Below are 20,260 nucleotides of genomic sequence, written 5' to 3'. Positions count from 1 at the left end.
TGTAACCATATTCAGCAGAAACCCTTGGTACAGGGACCCTCTATCCGCAACCCGAGGACGCGTTCGGTGGCTTTGTCATAGGCCCTTCGGTTTGATTCTATTCTATATATATAAAGATAATGCTTTTGTTCTAAGACAAATTTTTCTCTGTGTATCTTTGAAAACCAAGAAAGCAGTGTAAAATAAAAATGAACTTTTTTGAAATTTTAAAATTGGCTGACGTAGATATCAATGTAGTAGTATGAACGTAAATATCAATTTAATCATCTTTAAATGAAAGGCTCTCAAACTTGGCACAAAAAACAAGTTTGCTTTTATAAATTACTTATGCAAAAATCAGTAATAACCGCAAAAATTGTAAAGTTCCAAGATGGCGATTTGAAATTTTTAGAAACTTTATTTTTTTAAACTATGTAATAGTCTGTGTTGACCGGAAATAAAAAAAATCCAAGAAATTGCATGCATTTTCAAAATTGGGGGTGGGGTCCATCTTAAAATGGAGAAATTAATATTTTCTTTTTCCTATTTTACCAGTCACTATCTTGTTTAATTTGTGCTCTCACCAACTATTCCATAGTTTCTGAAAATATGGTTGCTTCACTCATAAATTTTAAGAGCAATCTATTGGGAAATTGAAAGACTAAAAATGGCGGACACAATATTATGAAACCAAAGTCTGAATTTAGAATTACTGTATTATATTTGTAAATTATTGCTATTCAACTACAGTAATGTTATTGTGTTTCGTACACTGGAAAGCGAGTCCTCTCGCGACACTCATAATGCTGCTGGATTATTGTGCTACATTGTACGAAAAACAATAAGATCACTGTAGCCAAAATGCAGAAATATTAATTTATAACCATTTATAACCCAATCCGTCAACATTTTTTAATTTGTAGCCACCATATTGGGTCAGCCATTCTCAATTTTTATTTTTGCACTAAAGGTAAAGATGCACTAAAGATAAACTACTTGATAAGTTAATTTTAATTTATAAATTGGCTGTCAATTCTGGACAAATACAAATTGAATACAAATTTTCAAATTGTTTTCAAGTTTTTAATTTTTTTCTGAATAAAACTTGTAACAAACCAGCAAGTTTTTTAGGTTTGATATCTGATTTAAAAATAATTGTTTCTTGTTTTCTCAGCTTTTAAATTTTGACAACAACTTTTTTGAATAGATACAATTTTCTCATCCAATAAAATATGAAGATAAAGCACAAGGGGAGAAAGATTTTTGATCTGCTGGGGGAACTCACCTAACCCGAATCCCAGTCTCAGAATTACGCGATAGCTAAATATGGGTAATAGGGATATGGGTAATAGGCATATATAAATGTATATAAACAAATGTATTTTAATATTTTGACGATTCATAGTTAACACACCATTCACCTGATAATGTACAACATACAGTAAACAAGTAAACGATTACGAGTATATTCAGATGTGTTCTAATAGAAGGCGCTTGACAAAATAAGTTTGCCATAGTGTAGTAAAAGATAACTGATCACCGTAAGTCTCAATAGAAGGGACCTATCAGTCACAAACTAGTCTCGCTCCATTATTTATGTTCAATTTCTACTATAGGCGACGGCCCGTAAATTGGCTACATGTCAGGAGAAATGGGTTAGTCAGGACGCTGAGAGAAGGTGTAGTCAGTCAAAACAATCAATTTTGTTAACTTAGTGGGGATTTATTTAATCACTTACAGAGGAGCTGTATATTGCCGGTAGAATCACCAGGAAAATCCGGGCCAGCGTCGACGTCGTGGTCGGGTATTTCCTCGATAATCCAAATCTTGAAATAGTAGTCCACACCAGTAGGCACAAGCGCAGGCACTTTTTCACGGGGGAGGTATCGCATACGAACCGGCGAGTTTCGGTAACTACTCTCTCTCGTTCGCGGTGAGGCGAGAACTGGCGATCTGTGGTCGATGACCTGCTAAACTTGTTTTCGGGATTTGTCGACCCTGATCGACAAATTGCGGGCCTCATCACTTCCGAATTAGACCAGTGCCGGAAGGAGTAAGAGCCCTACTGTAACTTCACATCACACTACATAATAATATATAATATTATTATACTATGTACAAATTGTACCATTCAATATTATAAGTCTATGCACTTGCCCCTCTAGAAAAAAGCTACGCTCTTTCTGGTCACCTGAACCATAGTGGGCAGGGTCAAAATTGAAAAAATATGGATTTATTTGTCCATTTCTCAATAAGATGGCTTCTAAGATTTGTAACTTAAGAAAGTTTATCTTTAGAAGCTATGAAATAGTCGGTGGCAGGAACACTAAAACAAGATTGTGACTAGTAAAATTAGAAATGAAGACTTGTTCCTCAATTTTTTATAACGAAAGTCCCCCCAAACTTAATAAGATATGCAAGTTCATTTTCAAGAACGTTAGAATAGTCACAGCCGAAAATTTGAGAAAATCCGATTATGCCGATTGAGAATTCTGACTAACACCTTAGTACCCAATTTGGATTTTTTTAGATTTCGGCTAACACAGTCTATTACATAGTGTTTAAAGATAAACCTGATTATCTGGACAAGCTAAAGAAGCTTTCATTGAAAAAAGACATAATTAACCAGTGTTTTCTTATTTTACCAGTCTCCATCTTAGACCTTTATAATTTTCCACTTATTAGCGATCTTCGCATAATTTATAAAACTAAACTTGTTTCTTTTGCCGAATTTTAGGGGCTTACGTTCAAAGATGAGTAAATTCATATCTGAGTTTTTTCCCATTTGAATGGCATACGTTATAGTTTTTCTGATTGAGAAAAACGTCCCTGCAGTACGTTCTCCCGAGAGCATACATTAAGGGGATTACCTTCATCTACAACGACCTGCTCATTGCCTTATATTTGTGTAGGCCTAAATTGTATACCGAAAGCGGCTAATAAAACTTTCTAAAAGCGTTTGAAAAATGTACACAAGGAAAGCATCAACAAAACTGACTGCTATAAGTGCGTACAAGAATTTAAGGATTCACAAAAGCATTATCAGTGTGTACTACGTACTACTGGAACTAAGAGTGCGTGAGATAATATTGCTGATCAAGGAATCCTCTCTTCTACAAAATCACAGAGCAGTTTCAATAGCTTGATCTCTAATAACGAGATATTGTCTATTAACACAGTAGAACAGATGTCCAACATCAAATCTTTGAAGGCCCCTCTTTTTACGCTGCCTCCACCATATCCTGGTGTCGATCCGAAGATGTACAAGCCATATTTTAATATCTTGAGGCTTCTTGCGTTCACAAAAAATCAAATTGCTGAGTGAGCAGAGTACATACCTTTCATCTCTATTAACAGAAGTTCAAACAAAATATCATGACTTGCAAAATCGATTGTAGGCTTTGTAGGAAAGAGTAAAGAAAGGTCAGCAAACCCCTCTCAACGTCACCACAAAGGAAAATATCGATCTGAGTGCTAAACTTGATGAATGCTCACGCAAAGCACTAAGCTTGAACGAAATATAAATCTGGAAATGGTAATGGCCTCCCTTCTTAACCTGCAGAAGATCCATTAACACTTTTTAAAACAATTGTTAATACTCTGAGTCCGCCAATCAATTCCGCTGATTCAGTATATGTTTTCCGAATTGGTTATGGAACTGAGGAAAGGCCTAGATCTGCAGTTGTTCGATTTCCGAGCAGAGCAGTAGGTGACCAGATCTTCTCAGCTAAAAGATCTTTTGGAGTCCTTAAGGCTAGTGCGATTGACTCAACTCTTGGAGATTCTATGGTGTATCGTGAATACAATCATCCACCTGAGACTTTCTCTCCCTACAAGGAAACTCGGGCTTGGCTAAATCAGTCAAACTTATCAGCAAAAAATTTATGGATTCGCAACATTATGTTACAACAAGCGCTTAATGCTTGCGTGCGCTTTATTTTTGATCAACCCCGAGATTCCTCTATTTCATCTTACTTGAAATCACTTGACTGGCTACGACTCAAAACAAAGCGCCAATACTTCATGGCCACAAATCTATATAGTATGCAGATGATGTTAGGCATCGAACTAGAAGGCGAGAATCAAATTTATTTACATTAGTCATTCCTGCACTTTTATGTACAATAGCTCCTTCTCTTATCTTCAGCTATATTCTGGAAGTCTCTTCCTCGAAATATTTGTAATGCTAAGAATTTTACGACTTGTAAAACTAATCTTTTCTTGCACCTGTTAACTAAGCAATCTCTAATTTAAGATCAATGAGTTCCGAATTCTGCGCCTATATGTACATTAAACTGATTTTTAAGTTAATTTTATTTATGGAAATGTACTTTGCTTAGAACTACCAAATTATTCGCAATTATAATATCTTAGATTAAGTTATATAGACTTGGCCCACTGCTTAATTAAATTCTAAACTAAAACTACACAGCTATTTTGGATTCTTCCAAATCTGGATTTTTTAGTATCAGCATTTGCTTTGTAACCATTAAATGGATTTTTTCACAAATTTGGGCAAAAAATTTGGTTAATAATCATAGAAAATACCATTTGTGGACGACACGGGAGGGTTAGTCAATTTAAAATTTTTTTTAATGTTCACATCGATTTTACATTACTGTTCTAGCTTTGAAAGCCACTCAGGGAAAGAAATCTGGAAACAAAAGCATTTCTCTCTGCATGTATTCTTTCAAACTATATTTATGTATTTTTAACACAAATATTATTAAAATATTATATTATTATAATAATATCATTTAATGTCTGGGCTTTGTATGTGAATAAATGTACAATCTAACACATGGAGAGTTGTTAAGTGTAGTGTTGATCGGGCCCCCAGATATACAACTGCAAAGGTAATAAAAAATTTTACCTGTGTACTGTGAAACAGAACATGAACTTATCAATATTTTTTCAGATAAAAGCTGTAAAATATATTTTCCAGATATATCTACTCTTTGGGCAACCTTTTGAATTATTTTGACTCCCAGTTCAGCCAGAAGAACTTCCTCATGAGACATTCTTTTCTCGACGCTCATAAGAGTAGAAGCAAAATCTACTAGGCATTCGACAATCTGATATCGATCTTGGGCACTGCAAATAATAATATTATAAAATAATGCTTAGACCGTGTAATTGTCTAAAAATGATTTTTTTTTATTCCACATACCTATATTCAACAACTTTTAACAGAACGTCAATAATTCTCCAGTCGTACGTCAAAGTTTTTCTTAACCACGCACTCTTTTTGCTTTTCTCTTCATCCTGAATTCTTCGTATGACCGCTAATTTCAGAACATCCAAAATCTGGGATTCATAAAATATATAATTCTTAATAAATATTTGTGTTTAGTATTTTTGACTAGATGACAAAAGTCGATTGGTATATACATAATAATTAGGCAATAATTATACATCTACATAAGACCAAAATTAAAACAACTTCTCAGTATTAAGAAGTAAAATTACTATACTGTGAAAAAAGGGATACTTGAGTTTTATACGTATAAGATACGGTCCAACTACACGTCATGACATCGGAGAATGGATCTACACTCAACGGAGGTTAGTCCACCTAAATTAACAACGTACCTTTCTCATTCCATGTAGAAAGGAATCCCTGATTCCAGTTCATATACAGAATAGTACTAAGAAATTTAATTTAACTAATGTTCATTATAAAATTTATACTAAACTCCAAAAAGTAAATTTAACTCACCAGAAAAAACTTTTAAATTATGAAATCCGTAATGTCGTAGACAGGATTCATAAGCTAGGTCATTTTTCTAATTATTTAAAAAATAGATTGGAAAGAAAAATAATTGATAATTTTATTATGAACTTCTTTGCATCGCAAGAATCAAGTCTACATAGACGAAAATACCAACAGAGAGATGTTCACATCAAAAAATTAAATTTACTTCAAAATAGATTTTTTTTAAATGAAAATAAATACAGAGAATTGAGATTAAAAAAATGGTTTACAAATTTATCTAATGAAACAATTCCAGTTGAAATAGCGGAGACCTAGGCTTTAGGTAATAAATTTGGCATTCCTTACAATTCAGACAAAATTCCATCTAAGAATATCATTGCAAATATCGAAGAATGTATAAAAAATGTAGACGAAGAAAATAAAAAAGCAAACGTTAGAAAAGTTGTCACAGACTTAATTTCAAATCACACAAAAAACAGTAAATTTAATAATTCTAATAAAATCTCTGAAACAGTTAAAAAATTTCAAAATGACCACAAAGGTATAATATTTATTAGAGCAGATAAAGGCAACCTTTCAGTTTCAGTTAATAGAAACGATTATAACAAAACAGTTGAAAATTTATTTCAAAATAACATGCTATACAAAAAAGCTAACATCAGCTTAGTTCCAACCATTGCAAATAAATGCATTGATATTATATCAAGATGGGAAAATAAAAGGCATATAAATGAGAATTTAGCTTATCGTTTAAAAAATCATGGGAGTGTTGTTGCTAAGGCTTATGCTCTTCCTAAAGTTCACAAGCCTAACCTAAAACGGAGATAAATAGTGTCTTCCATAGGATCACCCACCTGCAATTTAGCCAAATTTTTATCAAAAATTTTAAAAACTGTTTCTGGTACGACTCACTCTTTTGTTAAAGACAGTTGGGATTTTAAAGAAAAAATTACGAATATTCATGTACCCACTACCCACTCAATATTATCTTTAGATGTGGTTTCTATGTTCGATAACATTCTGTTAGGTTTACTTTCTGAATGCCTAAAAGAAAAATGACAAGTGTATGAGAATTTAACAAAAATATCTCATTCTGAAATTTTAATACCTGTTAGAACAGTATTTAATAATACTGTTTTCTCTTTCAACCAAAAGTTTTATAAGCAAATATCAGGTCGTCCTATGGGTTCTCTCCTATCTCCAGTTGCTTCCAATATCGTTTTAGAGGATTTAGAAAATAGAGCATTATCGTAATTAACTTTTAAACCACTTTTCTATAAACGTTACATGGATGACATATTCACTATAGTTCCCATTGATAAAATTCAATAATTAATTAACACATTCAATAGTATAGAAAAATCCTTATAATTTACTTTTGGATTAGAAAATAATAACACCTTAAATTATTTCGATCTATCAATTAAAAAAACTGAAAGTTGAATTAATAAAAGGACTAGTAGATAGATGCATAAAACTAAGCGATTTCAATTTTAGAGAAGAAAATTTAAAAGAATTAAAAATTACAACAAAATAATTATCCACTACCGTTAATAGAAAGTGTGATCAAAGAAAGAATAAACGAGGTCTACAATAGTTCCAATAAACAAAATAAATGGTTAGATAATTACAAAAAAACTGATTTACATGTTTCGTTACCATATGCGCAAGGTTTATCAGAGAGATTAAAAAGTGCTTTGAAAAAATTCAACACTGATGTATATTCTAGAAACAATCACAAATTGGAAAATTGTTTGATAAATAAGCAAGATTCTGAAAAAATAGATAATTTGTAAAATCTAGTTTATTTAATAAAAGCAAAGGTTGCAAAAAAGTTTATATTGGTGAAACAGGTAGAAGGTTAAAAACAAGAATAGCTGAACATAAAAGAGACTGCAGGATTGGCAATTTGAACACAGGTTTGTCACGACACTCGTGGAATTTTGATCACTTTTTTTATTGTGACTTTGATAATATAAAGATTTTAGCAAAAGAAAATGACACTTACAAATGTAGAATTTTAGAATCGATTTTTATTAACAAATATAAGAACTGTTCCATTAATTTAAAAACAGAAATACTTAAAATGTAACTCAACATTACCATAATATAATAAATTGATTAGCAAATTTCTAAAATACCTTGGCGCGCTATTTTCGCTAAAGTTGAATTAGGCCCTCTATATTGAAAACTGTACTAAATACCCAAAATAACCCAACTTTAGTTTCCTGTCACCATTAGCTGCTTGTTCGTCGTTTGACTATCGTTGGTTCGCTCAAGTGTTTTTAAATGTAACCTTAATTATTGGGTGCCTCTTTTAATTTTTTGAGGTTTTCCCAATTAAAAAATTATGTGTTTCGGAAATGATATCAAGCCGTCTCACTTTTTTTTCATCGAACCACAATTTTTGATGTTTTAAAAATTGTATGTAAGGTAAATTGAGTTTTGTTTTCATAATATATTTTTCTACGACAATGTTAATATTTTTAATTAACTAACTTGTTATAACGATTTTGTATTAGGTATAATTTGCCTGAGGATGACCGACAGATTGAGGTCGAAACATCGCAAAATGTGAAAGAATTTTTATATTTTGATTAAATTATTGACTCGGATTATTCCTTGTTTTTTTACTTCAAACTTGATCGTAAGACTAAAAAAAAATGAAAAAATGTTCATATTAAGTTATCTACATAAGACCATTAGTAGTTTAGTTAGCAGCACGAGCCCGATGATGCACTATGGTGCAGTCGACCTCAAATTTTGGGCAGAAACAAAGTAAATATTTTAATGTAGTTCACGCGCGCGAAATTCGTTCAAAAGGTCAAACTCAGGCAGATCCAAAACGTCAATGCATTTCTTCTAATCTTTGATCAAAGCTTTTGATTTAGTTTTTACACTATCAGTCGCGACACAAGTAAACCTATAATAAGCGTATACATCGCAAACTAGTGAAGAAATGACCGTGGCAACACCGCACTTAGCTGGTTCTGGAAGCTGTGTGAGACTATGTTAATCGATATGAAAAAAATTTAACAGCATATTCAGCTCATAAAGAACTGAACATTTTTTACTATTAGAAATCGATCGTACGAAATTCACTGCTTTTCCGCCCACCCTAGTCTACACACGTGGATTTGATAAGCGCCTTAATCAGCAAGCCAAACAGTGCTGCCGAATCAGCAGTACTTTCTTGCGCTATACTTTTTGCGTGAATAAAAATATTATTCCTTGGGCAGTTATCTCTGATACTAAACTCAAGAAAAAATTAAAAATTTTGTATTATATTCCTTTATACTGAGACAAGAGAAAAATCTTGAGGTTTTGTTTTGATGTTAGGATAACATAATTTATACTTACTTTCCCAAAAATTATCCCCTTAATTGGTGCAGCTTGGGCCAAAGCTGCCAAGACTCGACATTTAATTAAAGTGGTATAATTTGCTATTAAAACATTTGTTGAGCGCCAGCTAGTTGTATCCCAACAAGCAAGGAAAATAATCGAATTTTAAGAGTAGAGAGTACGCAAGAAGTGGATGCATTGGGAAGACCCAGAATAAACATTTTAAATCCACTGACTAATATTCGACGATTTTTGCGCTGTTAATTCAGTATCGACAACGGTGGGGAAACGGCCTCCCGACGAAGTCGCGTTACAAGATTTTGAAGGGAAGTGGCGCGCCTTCGTTTTTCTCGTGTTCGCGCAATTGGAGCGGCCGTGTGTGGCTCTTGTCGGGGTCCCAAGACCCTAACAATTGTCAAATAATCTGCGAGTCAGTCAGGAATCTGACGCGTCGACGAATTTGAAATTTTAAGGTTAAAAAATCTAAGGTGTACTTTCAGATAGTTTCCCATCTTGACGTTTACGAATGATTTAATTATTGTCACAAGTTAAGTAAGGAGACTGAAATAATTTCCTGCCACAATACATTTCTAGTTTTTAATCTAAATGGTAAGAACCATTTAGAAACTACAATTTAAAGTGAATAAATTTAACTCGTTTTCTATATGGGACCCTTGTAAAAGGTACTATTTCCAGCAGATAATATCTACCTTCACAGAACAAAATTGAGTGAAAAAAGTAAGCTCTTTAAATCCTAATCTCCTATATGCATTGAGAAAGTTTCAGAAAATTCCTAAGAAAAGTGAAATATCGTGTGAACTACCTTAAAGAAAAGCTACCATTCATCGTTTTGTATAGTTTTTAATAACCTAAAACCTGATTCTTATATAAATATGCATCGTTAATATCAATTTATGCTAGCTTGAATATGTAAAATCACTCAAAATCAATAATAGGCGATATAATTCAATAACTAATATATTTTCGAATAATTCCTCAATATATTTTTGCATTCTCATTCATGAGAGTGTAGTATAATCATCCAAATTTTCGATCTCTGGTTTTTAACGGATCTTTACGTTTCGACTTTACTAAGTCAGAAAATCATAAAATTTTGCCAGTGTCTGTCCGCATGTCTGTCTGTATGTATGGTTACCTGAATGTTGTAGCCACGCTAACTTTTGAAGGATTTGTTAATGGGTAGAAGACTTGCAAATTATCCAAATAAAATTTACAATCTCGTTGCAAATTAGAAAAGTTATATACTTTTGAAAATGTTGAAAATGTTCAGAAAAATTGAAGAAAAAAAAACCATTTTTCTGAAAGATTAGGAAATTTTATTTAAATTCTTAAATAGATAACAAATATATTTGAAAACTACCTTAGTTCAGTTTTTCGATTAGAAAAATATTCATAAAGTTAGATCGTTGTTAAAATATGCAATTTTTTTAAAGAGATGCTTAAGTTTAAATAATTGTTTTTAGTAGATTTGAACAAGATTTACAAATAATCTTGATAAGAGTTTTTAATGAGACACAAATTATCGAGAACAAAGCGCGAGTTTTCTAATGAAAATTGAATTCCAAAGCCGTTGGTGCTTTGAGAACCTTCTTTAAAAATAAATTTAAAAAATTAAAAATTTAGTTCCAATTTATGGTTGCAATTCCTCAGAATTTTAAACCACAGTTTTCGATTTAAGTTATAATATTTATGATATTTGAAAAAATGTATTTAAAGTGTATACTTTATACGTAAAAAAACAAACACGAAGCGGGAGAGCGTGTCCGCGACCTGAGACGCGCTTAAACTTGGCGCGTAGCGCACACTGAAAATGTGTCCGCGCAAAAGGCATATTTTTTTTATGTTTTCGTCGAATGAATCTTAAAAAATTAAAAATTACTATAATTACAATTTTTTACATTTTTAAATGGAGATAAAAAACTTGCTTTAAACATCCACATGCATTATGAGATAGGCGACATCTACTTTTTACCAAAGGACACCGCGCCGCATAGCGCTAAAACTGTCCATTTTTTTGGATTTTTTTTACGGATATTTCATCCGGCACTTATAACCTTAAAAATTACAAAGTTTCAGCTAAATCCACCGTAAGCCATTTTCCCATACATTTAGTGCGGGGTCCTTTCAAAAAGTCCACGGATACTATTAGCTGTGTAAAGGAGAAAGTTTATTGATGTATTAATCGTGAATACATTTTTTTAAGCTCAAACAATTCAGAAGTGGGATATCACTTAAAATTTTGGTGCCCACGGGCTATCAAATCTGTTATTGCTGGAAATGTCAATGGATGAATTTGAAAGTTTTCAACAAGATTTAACAAGATCTGGTGTGAGTACGACGAGCATTGCAGAAGGAGCGAACTGAAGTTGGCAAAGCTCGAAGCGGAAAGGCAAAAGCATCGTCGTCAGCAGGAAAAGAAGACCTACGAACAACAAATGGTACAAATTCGGGTAAAGCGGGACGATAAAAACAAGACTTGAAACGAGAAACATTAGAAATTCAAAGGGAAAGAGAAAGAATGGAAAAAATCAGGCAATATATGCAAAATGAAGAAAGAATATTAAATACAAGAATGGACAAATAGAAGTAACAAATGAAGATGTTGGTTTGAAATAATTGAGCCTCCCGCGATCAAAACGGGACACGCTCGAAATTCCTTGGTTTCAGTTCGCCTCTTAGTTATTCTCGTTCTTGATTTTTTCAAGTCGGATGTTCAATTGTTTTTAAGCATATCTTAATAGGAAATTGCATTTCAAATTTTCGAATTTTTTTAGTTTTCGAGATAGTCACGAAATTGTTACTTTTTGACAAAATTGAAAATCGTTATATTTTTCAGTTCCGCTCGCTCTATCTCCTTTAATAATAGGACATTCGCAAACATTTTTTATTAATTTATTCGCGACTTAAGTCGTAAATTATGCATTGAAAGTTTCAAACGCTTCGTCTCATTGACGAATTTGGAAAAAATTGAAACTTTAAAACTTATCGTTACCAAAAATTCGAGGAGGGTTCAAAGAAGTTTTTTGGAAAACGGCAAGTAATTCTGACTTGTGCTTTACCAATAACATTTAAATAAAGACCTGACGCTCGACCGATACACGTGCGGGCTTGTTCTAAGGATGTGTCTAGCGGAGGCGAAGATCCTGCCTGTTGACAACACAATCAAAACAAAGCATGATTTGTTGCCATTTACCTTATATGGAAAATAGAATACAGGAGCACAAAGAAGGTTGAAAATATCCTTTCTTCCATTCTTTCTATTGCTCATTTCTTGGCAAGTTTATATTATATTCGGAAATGTGAAAATCGAAACTCTAAGAACGCAAAAAGTACTTTATTAATTCTTTTTTCTTTCTCAAAACTCTTCGTTCCTTGTGTACGAACTTTTTAACATAGTGAAGTGAAAAAATCTGACCATGAATGCTACAAGAAAAAGAAAATGATCTTAGAATATATTCAATCAATTCAATGGCAACTATAAAATTTCTTTGTAAATGTTTCTTGTAAATTTCCAAATTTAGATAGCAAAAGAAACCGAAGAAAGGATAAAGATTGAATTGCAGTAAATTTGATCGAATTTTCAATGAATATTTATTTTTGTGCTTATATGAATTCAATATTATTATTAATCCAGATAATTTATTCTTCAGGATTGTGTAACCAAATGATTAAAAATTTTTTTTGTGAAATTATTATTTTGACCGCATTAACTGGATCTTCGCCTCCGCTAGACACATCCATAGAACAAGCTCGCACGTGTATCGGTCAAGCGTCAGGTCTTTATTTAATTGTTATTGGTAAGCCAGAAGTCAGAAGTACTTGCCCTTATTCAAAAAACTTCTTTGAACCCTCCTCGAATTTTTGGTAACAATAAGTTTCAGTTTTTTCGAAATTCGTCAGCGAAACGAAGCGTTTGAAAGTGTCAATGTGTAATTTATGACTTGAATTGGCAATAAATTAATAAAAATGTTTGGGAAAAAAATGAAAATTTCATCATTACTATCACTTTTGGAACAGTTATATGCATGTTTTCTACATATTTCATCCCGATAGTCGTATTATTAAAGGAGTTAGAGCGAGCGGAACGCAAAAATATATCGATTTTCAATTTTGTCAAAAAGTAGAAATTTCATGATTATCTCGAAAACTAAAAAAGTTAATAACTTTTTTCAAAGAAAAAAAAGTGGAAAGCAAATTCCTATTAAGATATGCTTAAAAAATGGAAAATCCCACTTGAAAAAACAAAGAACTAGAGAATAACCAAGAGTCCAACTGAAACCAAGGCATTTCGAGCGTGTCCCGTTTTGATCGCGGGAGGCTCAATTCAATGTGCTAATTACTGGATTCTGTATTTATTAGAAATGAACTAATTGCAAGACCCTACAGTATAGTGATGAAGACGTTTCGACTATTCTTCGATAGTCTTCTTCATTATAACAATATAGAGACCATACATGACCTTTAGTTGTATAGAACGCAGTTTATCAGTTGATAAAGTTCCAATATATATAGTATGAGGATTATAGACATGTTATTTAATATTATATATTGAAACTAAGGATTTATCGTTTTGAATCCGTCCACAGGACGAACATGAATAAAACTTTTTTGTTAAAAAACTCCCAAAGATGTTGTTTTTGGTTCTGTTTTAATGTCGTCCCGTGGACCGAAAACACCATAACATCTTTAAGGGCATGTGATACTTAGAAAATTGTCGACTTTACCAGTTTTAGATTCCCCCGGATTTTTTTCTAGAATAATTAATATTTTGTCTTAAAAATTTGGGAAATGATAGCGAACATGCTAACGGACGTCCCCACACACTTTTTTTGTAGGTTAATTAAAAAAAGTTTTAATTTAGCAAAATGTGATTAATTTACATAGCACTTAGGAAATAGTATCGATTTTTTCAGTGTTAGATTCCCCTGGCTTTATTCCTAGGACAAGAAATATTTTGCCTTTAAAATCTGGGAAATGATAGCGAACATGCTAACGGACGTCCCCACACACTTTTTTTGTGTTTTTTTATCAAAAGATTTTTGATATTGCTAACAGCGTGCGTGATTATCTGAAAGGCAGAGATGAAAAACGACGTAAACTCAAAATAATGCATATGCATAAAATTTTTATTTAGCACAATACATTTTTTTGTTATTATCCTTCAAAAAAGAGTTCGGGGACGTCCGTTATGATATTTTATAGCATCTCCGAATTCAGTTTTTAAACATTTTCATTTTTGTGGAAAAAAAGCCGGGGAAACTGTAAGTATCACATGCCCTTAAGAAAATAGGAGTAACTTAAGGTCTAGAAAATTGTAACTCCTTTAACCAAACACAGGGCCATTTGGTATGGGCACTTAATTCGTTAACTACGGCATTACACAGATCTTTGTCCGAGTCGACAAACGAAAATATACCATCAGCTATGGCAGATTTTAGGACAATAATATGAAATGTAACACGAAATGAGGGACCTGAGCTCGAAAATATCAAAATATAGCATAGTTTGTCAGACACGAAGGCTAAGAAAGTAGCTAAGTCTAACCTGAAAGACGGGGCTATGAAGTGGCCTTTAACCAACGTAGCTACTATTGTCAATTTCCTCTCATTTACACAAGCATTTCGGTCAACCTTTACTTATCGACGCAGCACAAGTGAAAAACAAAACTAGAGATTTTTGTAAGCAAGCGCTATGCTTTGTGGTAAATCAGGACATTTTTCGAGTGATTGTATGATTAATCGAAAAGAAATTACATGTTATTTGTGTAAAGTATTAGGTCATATAGAATCACATTCCCAAAGCGAAATGAAGTAAGAAAAGAAAATGTACGAATGGTACATGAAATTCACGCGGCGGAATCATTAGGAATTTTTTTTTTAAAGTAACGCGAGTAGGCAATGAAAAACTGCAGTTACAGATTGATATGAGCGCTTCGGTGAGCACTATTAAAGCGGCAGTATTTCTACGTAAGGGTTCTTTCGTTGCAAAGAATTATGTTAGTTATAGAAGCTTTTGCTGCTTGAGTTGCAGATTCACACGGTCTTATTGACAACATTTTTTTTCAGGGATTGTAATCACGAAGGTTAATTTTTAGCGATGTGCCAGATGATGAGCAAAATGTAGATGTAATTTTAGCGCGAAATTTTACGGAAGTCTTAGATTTAACCTATAAGAGACATAGCTTTGATTTTACATTTAATGACATTGATCCTACTTTATTTTCTGACAACAAACGATTTAAGTTTAAGTTATACTCAGAAAACAGAAAGTAACTAACACATACGGGAACCGAAATTTTCTGTTGAAAAAGTTCATGAAAACCCAAAATTAACGTGAAAATTGAAGTGAACGGAAATTTGCACTCGTACAATCGAACCCCATTTTGATGATTTGCTTGAAAATTTAAATGGGGCTAAATATTTTATAACCTTAGATTTGACGTAGGGATATTTATAAGTACAGTTAAGTAAATTTTGAACGAGCAATGTTTGGGTTAGTTGGTATCTCGAAATATTTTGCAAAAATTATGGCTCGAGTGTAACCCTACTAAAAAAGAGTCAGGAATTGTGACCAATGGCCAGAAGTTCTGACGAGTACTGAACATCCTGACCTGGCGAGTCCTGGCGAGTCTGCCTAATTCTGAAGATATGTTAATTCATGACCTATCAGGTAGCTCATCCACTTAGACCACAAGTAGGCCAACCGCAAAGGATAAAAAATAAAAAATAAATTTTTATCAATCATGTATATACAGGTTCAAAGCTTAGAAATTCAGAATCTACGAGTTTCGAGAATTTCAGATACCTACAAATATTCCTAAAAACTTTAAAATTAGGATAAATATATCTCATAAAGAAAAAAAGATATGTGGAAAGAGGACCAAATTTTCAGATTCAACTTCAGACTCATTTGGTATGTAAGTATTATTGATTAAATACAAGTAAAAAAAAAAGTCACGAATTAGGAAGACTGTTTCAGATTGCAGACCCCCCAAACTTCAAAAATCAATCAGGGGTCTATTATTGGTGATTGGGGTTCAACTTAGCGATACTCATAGAAGCAAAAAATTAAATAATTGTAGTGATAGGGGTTTCGAGACCGCTGCTCAAGTGAGCCAGTTGAAGATTTGAAGGGGAAACCGAGTTAGCGATAGTGAGAGTGACAGCGAAAAGGAATTAAAGAACGAGAGCAAACAGATTTCGCTGGAAATTTAATTGAAGGTAAAAAAAAACGAAGTAAACTTAGTAATTTTAATATCTATGTAGAATAATTGTTCAAGGCATTGGTAAACTATTTAAAATATTTGGAGAAAATTATCTTTTTATTGATTTTTTAAAATAGTTTGGAGAGAAAGACTTAGGCGGGATGGTCGATAGTTAAAGAATTTATCTTGTTATCAACATAATTAAGTTGTAATTCAAGACGAGAGTGCATGCAAACGAGAGTTCTAATAAAACTAGAGAGAACGAAGGAGATTTGACATTATGTGTGAGAAGAAAATGTACAAATGAAGAGTTGCTTGAGATTTGAAGGCTGTGAGCTGTGTAAAGTCAAATAATATTAGTTATATAAAGGAAAAACTGTATTGATGTTTTAATTTTAAATAAAAGATTGAAATTCTAACAGTTGGGGCTTTTTGGGTTCGCGGATTACGAATCCTCTATAGTTTTAATGTGATGTTAGTTTTATATCTTTCTAAATGTAACACTAAGATTATACATTTAGACCTCAGTTTTGTAATCAGAAACCCCAAAATGTTTGAATTCTCGCCGACATATTAGGTACAGAATTTTTACTTTGAAAGCGGCCCCAAGAACCTCTGAATAACAATTTTTAGCCGAGCCCATATATTTTTTTTATTTGTCGCCATATTGAGTGCGCTATTTTTTACCCTCCTAAAAAAGTTAAGAATCTTCACAACTGTTTAGAAGTTATAACGATTTCTGAACATCCTGACCATTCCTGACAAGTCTAACTATTTCTGAAGATATAATTCACAGCCTATCAGGTACGGGTCCATATCATGTTACATGCGGCAAATTACACCTGCGGCATGTCATATCTGACCTACCCTAGCGGAAAAACGGAAAGGGTTCGGAAAGAGTTTGGAACGAGTTTCCTTTCTGATCCTTTCCGAATTGTATGGGAACTTTGCTTCCGATTTCTTTCCGATCTTCGAGCTTTCCCATGAACCTTTCCGATTTCTTTCCGAATGTCTCACTCCGATTTCTTTCCGAATGTTTCACTCTCCGTCTCCTTTCCGATCATTTCCGAATGTCGTCGAATATTTCGGATATCTTTCCGAATGTCGCCGAATATTTTCGAATAACTACCCACTTTACTCTTTCCAAACACTATGAAATATAAATTTACTGTGATTTTAATCAAGAATTTTTGGAAGAGCTCTGACAGCATCTCGTCTCTGCTTGCCCCAGCGCCATTTAGACCTAAAATTGTCGCTTAATCACTCACTCACTCGCTTTCAGTGGTGCGATCGATAAACCCATTCGATAGTAAGCGTTCGATTGCACTAATACTCGACTGAACCAAAAGAATTAAATGTCATTATGTTTGAAAAAATGTCGTTAGTGAATATCAACCCCTGCCAATGATAATAATGATTCTTGTACATTTCGCAAAAAAATATAACCACATTTAACTGCTTTGTTTCAAATGATGTTTGGTTGAAAATCGAGTTCAGTGCAATCGAATATTTACCATAATCGATATGAATGAAATCGAAGAACCAAAATGGCGACGCAAGAGACATTAATATCGATTTTCTCAATATTTTTGTTTAGAATCATACAAATATTCGGAGATACTTTATTTTCCATAGTCTTTTCAGTCACAGTGGGACATGCAGGAAACAATTCGAAAATTGAAGTTAATTTAATTAATTTGTTGAAAATTCAGTAATTTTGTCATAAAGTCATTCTTTTTTGGTAGAAAATTCAACTGTGTTGTTGAAAACTCGTTTTTTCTTGTTTTCAAACATGCATATATTTAGGGGAATTTTGTATCATTATGGTTAAAAATCACAACTGTTTCTTAAAAAATCAATCTGTTTCATCTTTTTTTTTCAATTAAAAATACGACAACTTATAGTTAAAAGTTTAACTATTTTTTAAACACTCTTTCTTGGTTGAAAATCAATAATTTTAATATATACATGCATGATTAATACAACATTTAATCATTTATGTTTTACATTTTACATTTATTCGGGAAGAAATCAGAAACATTCGAAACGAACATAAACAGTGGGACACAGGTGAATATTCGGAAAGCATCGGAATAAGATAATGGGAAGCAAACTTCCCATACAATTCGGAAAGGATCGGAACGGAACCTTTTTTCGAACTCTTTCCGTTTTTTTCGCTAGGGTAGCGGCTTCTCTCCTGCGTGGAATTTATCACAGTTGGAAAAGGAGAACGGGCGTGATCTTACATTAGAGATGCCGCAGTTGTGACATGCCGCAGATGTGACATGCCACAGGTGTGACTTGCCGCATAGACTGGCCTTATGTGACATATGTTCCCATCAGGTAGTTCAGTGGCTAGGGCAGCAGGTAGGCATGCGGAAAAAAACAATGCATTTTTACAAATTTTTGGTAGAAACACTAATTGCAGAAAGAAAAAAATGTCTATTTTTCCCTCATGTCTTCAAAATGAGATTTAGTAGCTTGTAATTTGGCATAGATTTTCTTGATCAGCGACCCGTAAATCTCTGAGTAATCATTTCCAAGTTGATCAAATTGATTTGAATTACTCAAAACTTGATGCTTGACTTACATCCACTATTTTAAATTCTCATATGAGGACTGCAGATTCTTAATGAACGACACCAAAAACACCCAAGTATTCATTTTCAAGTCGATCAGGGTAATTTGAATTACTAAAAACTTGAAGGTTGACTAATATCAACCATATTGGATCCGCCATTTTGAATTATCATATTGTGACCCCAGTTCGCTTTTTAATTAATGATTTTAAAAGAACATCCATGATTTTTGCCCGTTCCAGGTGCCATATTGGAGCCGCCATATTGAATTTTATCAAAAATCACAATGCATTAGAAAGTACACGCAGAAACGAAGATTTTAAGGCCTTGGACGTTTTGGTTGCGAGGATTACTCAAAACTCAATAAACTGGGCTTGGGGCAGGTTCACATTGTTGATAGAGGGGATGAGTCAGCCGTATGGGAAGAATTCAAGGTTTTAAAATGACATCTTACACCTAAATAAAAATGCAGAGGTACGATAAAATTGCGTGTACTAGTTTATTGGAAAAAGGGACGTAAGCTACTCCTAGTGAAAACTTTCAGTGTCAGGTAGGCGGGACCAGGCTGTAAAAATTCTATATTTCCACACAGGAGATCAGGTAAGAAATTACATTTAAAGGTAGCTCATGGCCACACCTGAACTGCCAACTAAATGGACAAAAAATAGGGAAGGGGTTGTCGATTCGACTCGGTAATTTTATTAATTGTCAGTTTTATAGTTAAGTCACTCAGAAAAAACAAATTTCCTAAAGCAATTTTATGATGCGCAATTAATTAGCTTACCGCTTATGGAAAATAAGTAGACTTCGTGGCGCTGAGCCGTTCAGCCGATACTCCAGGGATTTACGTGGAAATATTAAAATGTTAATTCAATCAAATAATTTGTCATACCGATAAATAGGCAGCAAACTCTAAATTAATTCGAGAACATAGTTAAATCGCGAGCGAAACTCTACCTGAAATCTGGAATGTTTTTAGAAACTTTGTAGACTCAGCTCCTCTAGCGAAAGTCTAGGATAATTTTATGGAGATCGCCTTGACTAGGTTTCGTATAGAGTTCAACTAGTTGTGTTTAGTAAGTTTTACCTGCGACCACTTTGAGTCTAGCATTCGTCTAGTATCATCTATAGAAAGGGGTCAATTCTAGATGATGTGCTCCTAACCAATCTTACGCTAGGCGTTCTCCATTATATTTGGAGTAGCCAGAACGAAACGGAAGGGATTAATGATTATTTCACTAAAACATTGAATGATGACTCTAAACGTGCCGGTGAACCTTGAGTTTCGAGAAGGTTGTCGCGTCCTTACTCAAGAGCAAAAGCACAATAAGCTCTAATTATCTAAAACACAAAGATACTGAGCCAGAAATATCTCAGAAAACACATCAGATACAGAACAATGTTTCAGACAAAAGTTGT

General features: G+C 33.3%; 1 protein-coding gene across 3 annotated transcripts in view; it reads right to left on the bottom strand.

The window, feature by feature from the left end:
- LOC117168927 (Fanconi anemia group I protein) overlaps positions 1-20,260 on the bottom strand; it is a 426,852-nt gene that overhangs the window by 269,524 nt on the left and 137,068 nt on the right. For all 3 annotated transcript variants that reach the window (XM_033354903.1, XM_033354921.1, XM_033354913.1), the window contains exons 6-7: positions 5,150-5,286; positions 4,853-5,073 (exon numbers count right to left, since the gene is read on the bottom strand). In XM_033354903.1, the coding sequence (XP_033210794.1) occupies positions 4,853-5,073; positions 5,150-5,286 (358 nt within the window). The remainder of the gene's footprint in view (positions 1-4,852; positions 5,074-5,149; positions 5,287-20,260) is intronic.

The sequence above is a fragment of the Belonocnema kinseyi genome, chromosome 1 (genome assembly GCF_010883055.1).
Source record: "Belonocnema kinseyi isolate 2016_QV_RU_SX_M_011 chromosome 1, B_treatae_v1, whole genome shotgun sequence".
Classification (NCBI taxonomy): Eukaryota; Metazoa; Arthropoda; class Insecta; order Hymenoptera; family Cynipidae; genus Belonocnema; species Belonocnema kinseyi.
This window is presented reverse-complemented; position numbering and strand designations above follow the sequence as displayed.